This window comes from Blennius ocellaris (assembly GCF_963422515.1).
Source record: "Blennius ocellaris genome assembly, chromosome: 23".
In the NCBI taxonomy this organism is placed as follows: domain Eukaryota; kingdom Metazoa; phylum Chordata; class Actinopteri; order Blenniiformes; family Blenniidae; genus Blennius; species Blennius ocellaris.
The window spans coordinates 18,318,129-18,330,434 of NC_137672.1; the positions used below are offsets into that span (position 1 = coordinate 18,318,129).

Sequence of the window (12,306 nt, forward strand, 5' to 3'; positions counted from 1 at the left end):
ATATAAATATATATTTCTATAGGCCGTGGAGGTTGCAGATCTCGAGTCGAGGCTAAAAAAAAAAAAAAACTCACAATAAAACATCCAAAAAACAGATATTTATGAAGACGGCGATGTTTAAACGACAGTTTTCAAATGAGAGCTGAATTTCTTTTTGTTGTTGTTGAAAACACGGAAAACCCAACTTTAAAAAATAAATAAATAAAACTTTTTAAAAATATCTCCATGGAAACGGTGGAAGATGCAACTTTTTGAAAAAGTCTTAAATTTACACGTAAATGCAGCTACGACTCAAAAACGATGATTCGTGAATTTTTTTTTAATACATTTACGTCACAATTCTTGAAATTTTTTTCCAGGATTCTGATTGGCTATCATGGATCCATGCGTCTCGTCACACTGCCCCCTACAGGTCTGGCTGCTCATTGCAGCTCCGAACCAGGTTTTATATGCACGTACACTTTTCAAAATGTCACTTTTTTTTTGTTTTTTTTTAATCGGGACGTGTTTGAGCAGGAAGACGTGATAAACATGTGTCCGTCCATGAAGATAATTTTATTCTTGTCCTTCTCGTCTCCTTCTCAACGCCAGTAGAACCACATGATGTGACAGTTTCTCAAACCAACATCTGATGCAACGGTGGAAAAAAAGGAACAACGTGGTGGTGGATTTAGAAAACACTCTCTCTTTCTCTGCGAAAGAAAGAGAAGAGTTGTTTCCTGAAATAACTTTGATAGTCGCTCACATGAAGGGTTAAAAGTGCAGGTGAGTGTAAAGTGTGATGGCAAATATGTGGAGACGGACTTTTATCTGCCCGGCGGGGGGGCTGGGACCCAGATGGTAGATTCCACATCCTGTTCCCAAGTTGGACTCAAGACACACACACACACACACACACACACACACACACACACACACACACTGAGGCGTATAAAAGCAGCATCAGCAGGGTTGCGTTCGGAGCAGCAGCCGACCGACTCCAGTCACCAGCAGCTGTTTCTGAACTCTGAGCCGAGGTGAGTTTACCTTTTTTTTTTTAAACAAATGCAAAAAGTCATATCGTCGGCGTAAAAACCGTTGCTGTTTATCGCAGTTTGTTCACAACTTCCAGATGTAAATGGTTCCGCTGTTCCATCTGAGACTTGTTTACTAGTTTGTGTGGCTCTTGTGCAACACGAAGGACACGTTTGGTTTTCATTTGGTTGCGTCGTTCAAAACTTCACAATATTCTGTTTTCCTTCGTGAAAAATTAGAAATCGGAGGTTCCCGGCATAATGAGTAATTTCTGTAATCTGATTTATCGAAATTCAAAGTGAAGCCAAATACTTAATAGCAGCAAGTTTCTCAAGTTTTGAGCTTTTGTCGTGGTTCCATGAAGCTCGATAAAATAAAATGTCAAGGGGCATTTTATTTGAAGTTTATTCAAATTCTCACAAGAGAAACTGTTTTATTTTTTTAAAGGGCTCTAAGAAAAGCACAATGACTCAAAAAAATTGCTAAAACACCTTGAAAAATACAATTCTGGCTTTTTCTAAATGGAAAAAAAATCTTTTAAATGGGAAAAAAAAGTTAAACTCGAGCTTGAAAGGAAAAAACAAGTACAAATTGTTTGAAAAATGGTGAGAAAAAAGGGGTGAAACTTAAAAATCTAGTAGAAAACTGTTCATAATTGCAATGAAGGTTTGAAATGTGTGCAACTTTTCCAACAATAAATTTAAAAAAAAAAAGCTACTTTTTTTACACTTAAGAAATTACAAATATTTTTGAAAGAAATACTCAAGAAAAAGTGTAAAATACTGTATTTATTCTAAACACCCACCACAGACGTTTGAGTCAAAACGAGTTTAAACAGTTATTAACTTATTGGCTGCAAAAGTGCACATTTGAAAAAGAGTATTGTGTAAATTGTATAAATAATGGAAATTAGTACTCAAGTACTGTTAAATTGTCTAAAATGTGCTCAATGATACTTTAATTGCTGTTTTTGAAACAACTCTTCCATAAATTGTAAAGAAGTTTTAACTGCATTTCGTTTTTATTTCTATAATTTCATTCCATTTATTTGTATGAACTGTAAGTAAAACACTGTTTATCAATACAGAACAAGTATTTTCTGAGGAATAAACGTTACTTACAAACATGTAGATCGAAATTAAAATTTTAAGTCCTAAAAATCAGGGTTTTTTTTCTTGTTTAAAATTTTATTAGATGATTAAATAATACATTTTCTATGTTCAGTTTGCAACAAGGATTTACCCTGAATATGAATAGTAGCAACACAAACACATGTTTTAGGTGTCTTCTGTGCCACATTATCGTCTACATCTTTTACTATTTGTTGGTCATTATTGTTTATTTCAGACAAAATGAACCAAAGGAACCAGAGCTGTGTAAACATTGCACCCGTGAACATGTATATTTAAATACAGCACGGTGGCGTGTAAACAAAGACGCTCAGTGTCCAGCGCGACTCGCGAGACATTACGCAATCGCGGCGGATTTAACCGTCAAAAAAACACCCAGCAGGCGTTTATAGACGGCGTCGGGTCGACCGCACACACCTGAGCGGGCGATTACATAATGTGGGCGTGGCACTTCCTGTGGCACAGTGAGGCCTCTTGTCTTCACCTCCGCCCCGAAGTGTGTCCAGGAAACGCCAGAAACACTCCGCTTAAAACCCCAATTACGCAACTTAAAGTACATATCGGATCCACCTTAATCCAGATGCTCGTCTGTCACAGGTTATGGGTTATTCAGATTACTGGGCTCAACTCCGCTGAAAGGCTTTCCTCCCAGTCTTTGTTCAGATCAAGTTATTTAGTTAAATCAAGAGCAGCGACACATGGAAACCACATGTCAAGCGGCTGTTGTTCGTCACGACGGCTTTTGTTTTCTGTTTACGACTTGTTTTCTTTCATTCTATCTCTGATTAAATCAAGAGACAAGAACATGTGGACTCAAGACTCAAGACTGAGTTTCATCATTCGTGACCGAGCCCAGAATCCAAACACCTTGTTGTCATTGTAATATTTCTTATTATTCTTTTTTCTTCTCTTGATGCGTCATTGAGCCCAAATTTAGGCAAATGTAGCTCGTTCAGCAAAACCAGCGAACATTTAAGAAATCGTGAAAATCAACCCCCAGAGAGTCAAAATGTGCTCTATAGCGCCACCTTGAACCACTAAAACGGCCCCCACAGTTTATAGGAATGAACTGGATGAGAGCTTGGTTGGCTTTCAAAATAAAAGCCCTCCAAATTTTTCAAAATAAAAGTAAAATCAAATTTTTTTTTTAAGGATTTATCAATATTTAAATCGGCGGTGATTGCTTGCAGCTTGAATTTATTTTGTCTTGATGATGTCATGATGGGAATTGAAGCATTGTTTATTGTTTACAAAGACAACACTGTGTGTGATTTTCATAATCTGCCATCTCGTCAATCTCTCAGTCCTGCAGGGAATCAACCCGCCCCGCCCGTCCCCAGTTTCTTTTTAGCTGCCATCATGTCCAACCAAAGTGCCCCCGTGGCCCCCTCTGCTCCTCCCCCACCCCCCGCCGGGCGGCCCCCGAAGGTGACCAACCGGGGCCGCAGCACGGTGCCCATCGACAGCTCCAACTCTGAGACCACGGACTTCCCAGAAGTCGAGTACTTCGGTGCACCCGGCCCGAGAGGGTTTCCACCTATGACTGGTGAGGACAGACGGATGGATGGATAGACGGATGGATGGATGGATGGATGGATGGATGGATGGTGAAATCTAACAATGAAAATCAAAAACTTCCCAGGAACCCCCTGACAGCTCCCCCAAGAGGTTACCGGTTACAAATCTGCCGCGATCCTGTCCTCAGTCCTGTTTTCTCTGTTGACGTAGAATTTCTGGACATTTGGGACGTGGACATGATGAAGAGGCCTGAAGAGACGAACAGGACGGAGCACCACACCACCTTTTTCCAGTCCGACTTCCTCATCGTCCGCCGGGGCCAGGAGTTCCAGGTCAAGGTCACCTTCAACCGGGCGTACAAGCCGACTGAGGACAAATTCGCTCTGGAGTTCGTCATCGGTGAGTCCACTGTCCACTGTTTCCGCTGATTGTAGTTACTCACTGCGCCATCTTTGGGGGGGAAAAGTGGTATTGCAGCATGTGGAAAAGCCATAGTCGCGATAGTGTGACTACTGACGGCGGTGGTTGTACTTTCTCCGAACCAATACTCGTGGTCGACTCAGGTTCCAGTCCTCAGTACAGCAAAGGCACCTACGTCCCGGTCTTCCCCACCAAGGACCGCCAGAGCTCCTGGGACGGACGCGTCGTCAGCACCTCGGACAACGTGGTCACCATGGGCGTCACTCCGAAGGCGGACTGCATTGTGGGGAAGTACCACATGTACGTGGCCGTGCTGACGCCCTTCGGAGTTCGCAGGACCAAACGGGAAAGCAGCCGAGACCTCTACGTCCTGTTCAATCCCTGGGCCAAAGGTTTCCGCCTCCTTTTTATTTGGTGAAATTTTTTGGTCTGGCGTTCCGGTTCTTGGGCCGTTGGGCCTGACGTTCCGTCTTCCACCCCAGACGATGCTGTGTTCCTGGAGGACGAAGAGGAGAAGGACGAGTGCGTGATGAACGAGGTCGGGATCATCTATCACGGCGCCTACGACGACATCGCCGAGAGAGACTGGAACTACGGGCAGGTAACGGGAAAGCAGACATTTTTTTTTTAGAAACGTACCCAGGAAATCGAGTCCCAGCAAAGACTTTCTGTCGTCCAGTTCAACTACGGCGTCCTGGATGCGTGTCTGTACATCATGGACCGGTCTGAGATGCCCATCACCAACAGAGGAGACCCCGTCAAGGTGACCAGGAAGGCTTCCGCCATGGTGAGCAAGCAGTGACTCATCGCTTTTAACAATGACTCAGCAATCTTAATGAGAGCGTTAGCATGCTAGGCTACGAGTCGGTTGGTTTGTTTTTTGTAATTAAATCACACATGCGCTATACAACCTCTAAAGATCCACAAGTGGACAGACGCCCAAGTTGGATTGTTATTACGGTTGACTGTCAAAATAAAAGTACCACGTCCACCCCGGGAGAACATGATGGCGTAAGAGGACGCATTTCTAAAAATAATCACAGTAAAGCAAACATCAGGGCGGAAGAAAAAAAAACGTCAACCAAAAGATCCGAAGCTTTGCGTTTCGCGGTGAAGTCGTCCAACGCGTCTTTTCCTCGTCCAGCTGAACTCCCGCGACGACGAAGGCGTCCTGGTGGGCAACTGGAGCGGCGACTACACCTACGGCGTGGCGCCCACTTCCTGGACCGGCAGCACGGAGATCCTGCTGACCTACGCCAGCAGCAGGATGCCCGTCTGCTACGCCCAGTGCTGGGTCTACGCCGCCGTCTTCAACACCTGTGAGCTCTCGTCTCCACGGAGACCGTTGAAATTATACACGTCCTCCGTAGTTTTAAATCATCGGCGATCTCACGGTTTAGTTTTTTGTTTTTTTCCCCTAGTCCTTCGCTGTCTGGGCATCCCGTCCCGGGTCATCACGAACTACTACTCTGCTCACGACAACGACGGGAACCTGAAGATGGACATAATCCTGGACGACAACGGCAGGATTGACCGCAACCGCACCCGCGACTCCATCTGGTGGGACGTCCTCCTTTCTGTCCGTCAACAAGCACTGTCCTCACACACGTTTAGCCTTTTAAACCGTCAGAGCACTTCTTGTAAACGACCCAACTGAGCGTCAACCGGGGTTTTTTTTTATATTAAACTAAATTAATTCAGACAAAAAAAGTCCTTCTTAAGGATAACATGTCTGTTTTATACATATGTGTGTGTTTCATATTTATTCAAATAATAATATAAATATTATATAAGAAAATAATTAAATGTAAAAAATATATAAAAAAAAAAAATTCTGTTTTACATATATGAAATTTAAAAATTATATATTTTTTATTATTAAATATGATGGAAAAAAATAAAAAGATAATGCACCTTTCTCTCATCCCTGTTCTGAAGATGTAAGAACTTAGTGGATAATTAAAAACCCAAACTAAATTAATTAAAAAATAAACCTAATATATAAAACAGACATGTTGTTAAGGATTTAATTTTCACGTCAGAAAGAAGTCAGGAGGTATTCAAGAAATTATTATTATATAATATAATAATAATTATTATATACCATATTCAAGAAACACATAAAATCGGCAATGTTAAAAAAAAGTATGAAAATTAGATTTAAATATAAATAATATGAGATGTTAGATATTTGCTTTTAGCAAACATGAAAATGACGGTTATCTATCTTTTTTATTTTTTTAAATTTTGTGTATATTGTAAATACTGCACATAGAATGCTTAAAAATATCTGTAAATATTTAGAATGTTGAATGATCGTCTCTCCTTTTCATTCAAAACGAGGAAGTTGCATTGTGTTGCATTGTTAATTTTTTTCTATTTGTTTGTTTGTTTGTTTGTTTGTTTGTTTGTAACCAGGAACTACCACTGCTGGAACGAGTGCTTCATGTCCAGGCCGGACCTTCCTCCTGGTTTTGGCGGCTGGCAGATTGTGGACGCGACTCCACAGGAGACCAGCGACGGTGAAACACGCCTCCACCATCACGGCTTTATAACTGATCCTCCATTCGGTGTTTATTCACCAGGAAATAAACAAATGCAACAAAACAATCAGGTTGATTCTTCAAGTGGAAAAAAAAAACTTTTGTCGCATTTTTGGGCGTCGATTCACACAATAAAGGTGCTCGGGAGGTTGTTTTTATTTGAAAACGCTTCGATTGTTTCCATGGTAACGGGCGTAAAACTATTAGGAAAACACTGAATCTGCTTCGTGTAGTAAATCGTTCCTCTGCACATGCTCAGTAGATGGACAATAACAAACATGGCGGCCTCCATCGCGTCAGTCCATATTCTCCTTCAACTTAGTACTTTTATTTTGACAGTCACTGCAATAACAACCCATCGAACAGCCGTGTTCTCACATTGTTTTTGTTTTGTAACGTATTTTTTTCTTCACCCGTGTGTGTGTGTGTGTGTGTGTGTGTGTGTGTGTGTGTGTGTGTGTGTGTGTGTGTGTGTGTGTGTGTGTGTGTGTGTGTGTGTGTGTGTGTGTGTGTGTGTGTGTGTGTGTGTGTGTGTGTGTGTGTGGTTTCATTACAAACAGCGCCGACTCCTGGCCCGGCATGCTCACTGCATCGTTTTCAGCCATTCTGTCGTTTTTCAACACTTTTTTATTTGCTTCTGTTATTTTTTCCTCTTCCGTCATTAAGGGATGTACCGATGTGGTCCAGCGTCGGTCCAGGCCATCAAACACGGACAGATCTGTTTCCCGTTCGACGCGGCCTTTGTGTTTGCGGAGGTGAGAGTTTTCTGTTTCACTTCTTCGAGAAACTTTCCTTTTCTTCTTCGTGGACGACGGAGAAACTGAAGGCATTGGAATTGTTGCCAGATCACTTCAGGTCACATTTCTTCTTCTTCATCCCCCCCCCCCCCCCCCCCCCCAGGTTAACAGCGACGTGGTGTTTTATTCCCGGAGCAAAGACGGAACAATGGACCCGGTCAAAGTGAACCGCGCTCACGTGGGCCGCCTGATTCTGACCAAGACTCCGGGAGCGATGACTCGCCGCGACATCACCGATCAATACAAGTTCTCCGAAGGTCGGCCACCACATCAAAGCACTTTTTTTTCTTCTTCTTCTTCTTTGTCCTGCAGCAACAGAAAAACACACAAACGAAAAAAATAAAAAAAATAAATGATAGAACAGTTTTAAACGAAATCCGTCAAAATAAAAACAAAAATCCAACATAATCCTTGACATTGCGTGAAAGAACAAAGCGGCTATTTAAAATGTTTTTCTCGTCAGATTACAAGGATTTATGGACTGTTTTCTTTCAATGCGGCTGCATATGACATCTGGGTACCATGCTACTGTCTGACGGTACCATGCTACTGTCTGACGGTACCATAATATTGACTGACAGTACCATGCTACTGAGTGACTGTGCCATGCTAGTATCTGACGGTACCATGCTACTGAGTGACGGTACCATATTAGTATGTGACGGTACCATCACTCAGTAGCATGGTACCGTCAGATACCATAATATTGACTGACAGTACCATGCTACTGAGTGACGGTACCATACTAGTATCTGACGGTACCATGATACTGTCTGACGGTACCATGATGCTGAGTGACGATACCATGCTTCTGTCTGACGGTACCATACTAGTATCTGACGGTACCATGCTACTGTGTGACGGTACCATGCTAGTATCTGACGGTACTATGCTACTGTCTGATGGTACCATGCTACTGAGTGACGGTACCATACTACTGTCTGACGGTACCATAATATTGACTGACGGTACCATGCTACTGTCTGATGGTACCATGCTACTGAGTGACGGTACCATACTACTGTCTGACGGTACCATAATATTGACTGACGGTACCATGCTACTGAGAGACGGTACCATACTACTGAGTGACGGTACCATGCTACTGAGAGACGGTACCATGCTAGTATCTGACGGTACCATGCTACTGTCTGATGGTACCATACTAGTATCTGACGGTATCATGATACTGTCTGACGGTACCATGCTACTGTCTGATGGTACCATGCTACTGTCTGACGGTACCATGCTAGTATCTGACGGTACCATGCTACTGTGTGACGGTACCAGGCACCACCGAGGAGCGGACCGTCCTGGAGAAGGCGGAGGAGTACGGCTGCCTGCGGGAGAAGGCGAACCCTGAAGCGGCGGACGTGGACCTGATCCTGCCCACCCTGGAGATCAGCGTGGGCGACGACTTCGAGATGAACCTGGAGTTCGTGAACCGCAGTGACGAGCAGCGCACGGTGGACGTGTACGTCAGCGGCACGGTGGTGTACTACACCGGAGTCTCCACCGCCGAGTTCCTCTTCAGGGACCCCACCGTCGAAATCGGCCCCAACAAGAGTGAGTGGAGGACGACTGCCTGCTTTCACCATTACTACGTTCTTATTTCCCTTTCACAATAAAACAACTGAAGAACATACAACTTGCTGATGAGGGAATTCACATATTTATTTTATTATTTATTATAATGAAATAAATGCGAATTTAACAATTTGGGATTGGATTTAAATAATAATTATTAATATAATTATATAAATATGATTGCTATCATTATGTCATAATTACCGATAGTATTATTAAATATGTCAATAATAATAATAAAAATAGTATGTTATTTTTTAAAATATATAATAAATGTAATAATTTAACAATTTAAGATGGGATTATATTATTATTATTATTATTATTATTATTATTATTATTAAAAAAATAACATCATTATAACATGTGTTATATTTAAAAATATATATAATAAATGTAAGAATTTAACAATTTAGTATTGGATTACATAATTATTACTAGTAACTATTATTATTATTATGACAATAGTAACAATATTATAAAATGTATATGTTATATTGAAAAATATATAATATGTGTAATAATTAAACAATTTGGTATGGGGTGGGTTTAATAATACTGATTACAAATCATATAATTACAGACACACGCATATATTATTATATATATTTTTGAATCATTAAACAAAGAAGGGATGACCAATAACGTATTAAAAACATGTGGCGAAGTAATCTTATTCTAACAATATGTCAATTCTGTCAATATGAGTCTAAAAGCAAAATATTGGTCTTATATTTCCTTTACGATAAAAAGCCCAGCGCAGTTTTATTGATCCGTATTGACTTTGTGTGCCTCTGCAGCGGTGAAGGAGTTGATCACGGTGGAGTCGAAGCGCTACCTGAAGCACCTGGTGGAGCAGGCCAACCTCCACTTCATCGCCACGGGGAAGATCAGGGAGACCGGCCAGATCATCACCGCCATGAAAGTCGTGGCCTTGCGCAGTCCCACGCTCACGGTCCAGGTCCTTGAAGACGCCTTCCTCAACTTGAAACTTCCCCGACGTGGTCGTCTGGTTTGCGGCCGTGTCCGACGTCAACCAAACGACTCAATATGTTGTGTTTTCGCCTCCACTGGGCTCCTCTCAGGTTTCTGGCGCCGACAAGGTGAGCGAGGAGATGGTGGCGACCGTTCAGTTCACCAACCCGTTCAGCTTCGCCCTGGAGGCCGTCTACATCCGCATGGAGGGACCGGGGCTCATGACGCCCAGGCTCAAGTACTTCAGGTGAGGACGGAGGCGCCCCTCCCCCGCCACACATCCGCCAAGTTCATTGTTCAGGGTGGAGGATTTTTAATTTTATTTATTTATTAGGGACCTCGCGAACGGCCCCTGGTGTCCAAAGTTTACCTCTGACTGCTTCCAATCCCACACAGACTGAAAGAGGACAAAAGTTCCTACAAAATAATGGTATTTTTTATCCAGAGACTTGCCCAATAAGTATGGATTCAGAGCACTTGTTTCCAAACTATTGGAATTAAACTCCGTGGGCTCTCACTCTGATTTCAGAGTGCCTGCTCCTCACACTGCTGTGTAATTTGACACCCGTGATTGTGCAATCCGGCTCGGGGGCACCGGGGGGAAGTATCGCGCTGAGATTTTCAGGTGGATCGGATAGGCCTAGCATGCCCGTTAGCATGCTAATAAACATTGTCCGATTGAGCTGAAATTTGGTAGGTGGCCTAATGGGGGCGCTGCGGTCACGAATCACTAGCTAATTAGCTGGTTTTGATGCCATTTTTTCAAAATAAAAGTCATTAAAAAAAAACAACTTCGAACTTATCAGTCTCTAGAGGATCGGGGCCACCTCGACGGGCTTGAGCGAGATCCCGGCCAACGCTGCTTGCATCTTTAATTAATTAATACATTTTTTAACCAAAGGCGGTTTGGTGTGTTTCAGCGTGATCCCTGGAGGCTCCTCCCTGACCTGGTCCGAGTTCTTCACCCCGCAGAGGCCTGGCAAGACCCGGGTCATCGCCACGCTGGACTGTGCCACCCTCAGGCAGGTGTCCGGCCAGGCGGCGCTCACCGTCACGCCCTGAGGAACTCCGCACCACCTCCCGACACAGCGGAACCCATATTCGGGCCCACGTACCGGCCTGTGATGTGGGCGTACGCCTGTAGGTGTGGGACACGTGTCGCTTTAGCGTTTAGCTGTAGGGAACGGCTGTCGCTTGAAATCCCTGCTCATGTTCTTCTACAGACATTATCAAGAACAAATAAATTGACTTTTTACCTCCAAAATGAATAAATGTTAACGTAGCTTCATTTTGAAGAAGTTCTCGCTCTTCTTTCAGCCAAAATGAGATATTAAAAGTGTTTTAAAAGGGCTAAAATAAAAGACTAAAATGATCTAGGGATCTGTATTTGGATTGTTTATTTTAACTTTTCTTTGTGGACATTTTTGATATATTGACATAAAAAGTATGAAATATGTAATCATCACCGTGTTTTATACTCGATGGCCAATACCAATGTGTTCCTTTCGCCTCGTCTTATTTTGTAGGGAAATAAAGGCAATCATCAACCAAATAAATAATTACTGACGACATCCTCTTGTGTGCAAACCTGTTATTCAGCTCTGCATTGACGACTCAACATTATATTATTCAGCTATAATAAAAGTTAATCCATCATAGCAACATTTTGTTTGGTGTGTAAAAATGACTATGTTTTTCCTCATTTATTTTCGGTTTATGGATTTTCTTTTCCCAAAACATTCATCCAGGTAATTTAATCTAGTAATCTATTAAATGTAATCTACATAACACAGAACCTTTGTAATGACTCTTAAAAGTCCAAATAAAAAGACTAAGAAACTTGATAAATATGTAGAGAACACATAGTTTATAGGTTTTCTTAATAGGAGTTTTTTTTGTTTTTTTTTTCTCAGTCAACAAATATTAGAATAGAATTAGAATTAATGTTTTTTTTTATTATTTCAGTTTACAGCCTTTGATTTAATCCTATTTCCTGAAATGTTCAGCCTTTTTTGTTGTTTTATTAGTCTTTTAGACCATTATGTCATATAATTAGAATTGAATTGATTTTGTTCTATTTATATCCCTTTATTCTTTAATTTAACGAGTTATTTCTTTTTAGTCATATTTAGTCTTAATATTTACTTTATTTCATTCATTGTAAAAAGAAAAAAAACAAACAATACAGAACAAATGTTTTCAAATTATTGAATCAAAGAGCAGAACGACGGTTAACTTGTACTTTATCTCAATTAGTCCGTCCTACTGAAATTAAAAGCGAATATTAAACAGAATGTCTATAAAGTCTGAGGCCTCTGAAAA

The 12,306-nt window shown here is 41.7% G+C and overlaps 1 protein-coding gene across 1 annotated transcript; it reads left to right on the forward strand.

The window, feature by feature from the left end:
• The first annotated feature begins 922 nt into the window (after window positions 1-922).
• Window positions 923-12,285, forward strand: f13a1b (coagulation factor XIII, A1 polypeptide b). Its single transcript, XM_080519228.1, has 15 exons — window positions 923-1,016; window positions 3,449-3,690; window positions 3,873-4,061; window positions 4,226-4,474; window positions 4,565-4,683; window positions 4,762-4,869; window positions 5,227-5,401; window positions 5,504-5,642; window positions 6,501-6,604; window positions 7,292-7,380; window positions 7,526-7,679; window positions 8,713-8,988; window positions 9,810-9,970; window positions 10,095-10,231; window positions 10,905-12,285. The coding sequence occupies exons 2-15, from the start codon at window positions 3,504-3,506 to the stop codon at window positions 11,044-11,046; spliced, it is 2,229 nt and encodes a 742-aa protein (XP_080375354.1). The 5' UTR covers window positions 923-1,016; window positions 3,449-3,503; the 3' UTR covers window positions 11,047-12,285.
• The last annotated feature ends 21 nt before the right edge of the window (window positions 12,286-12,306 follow it).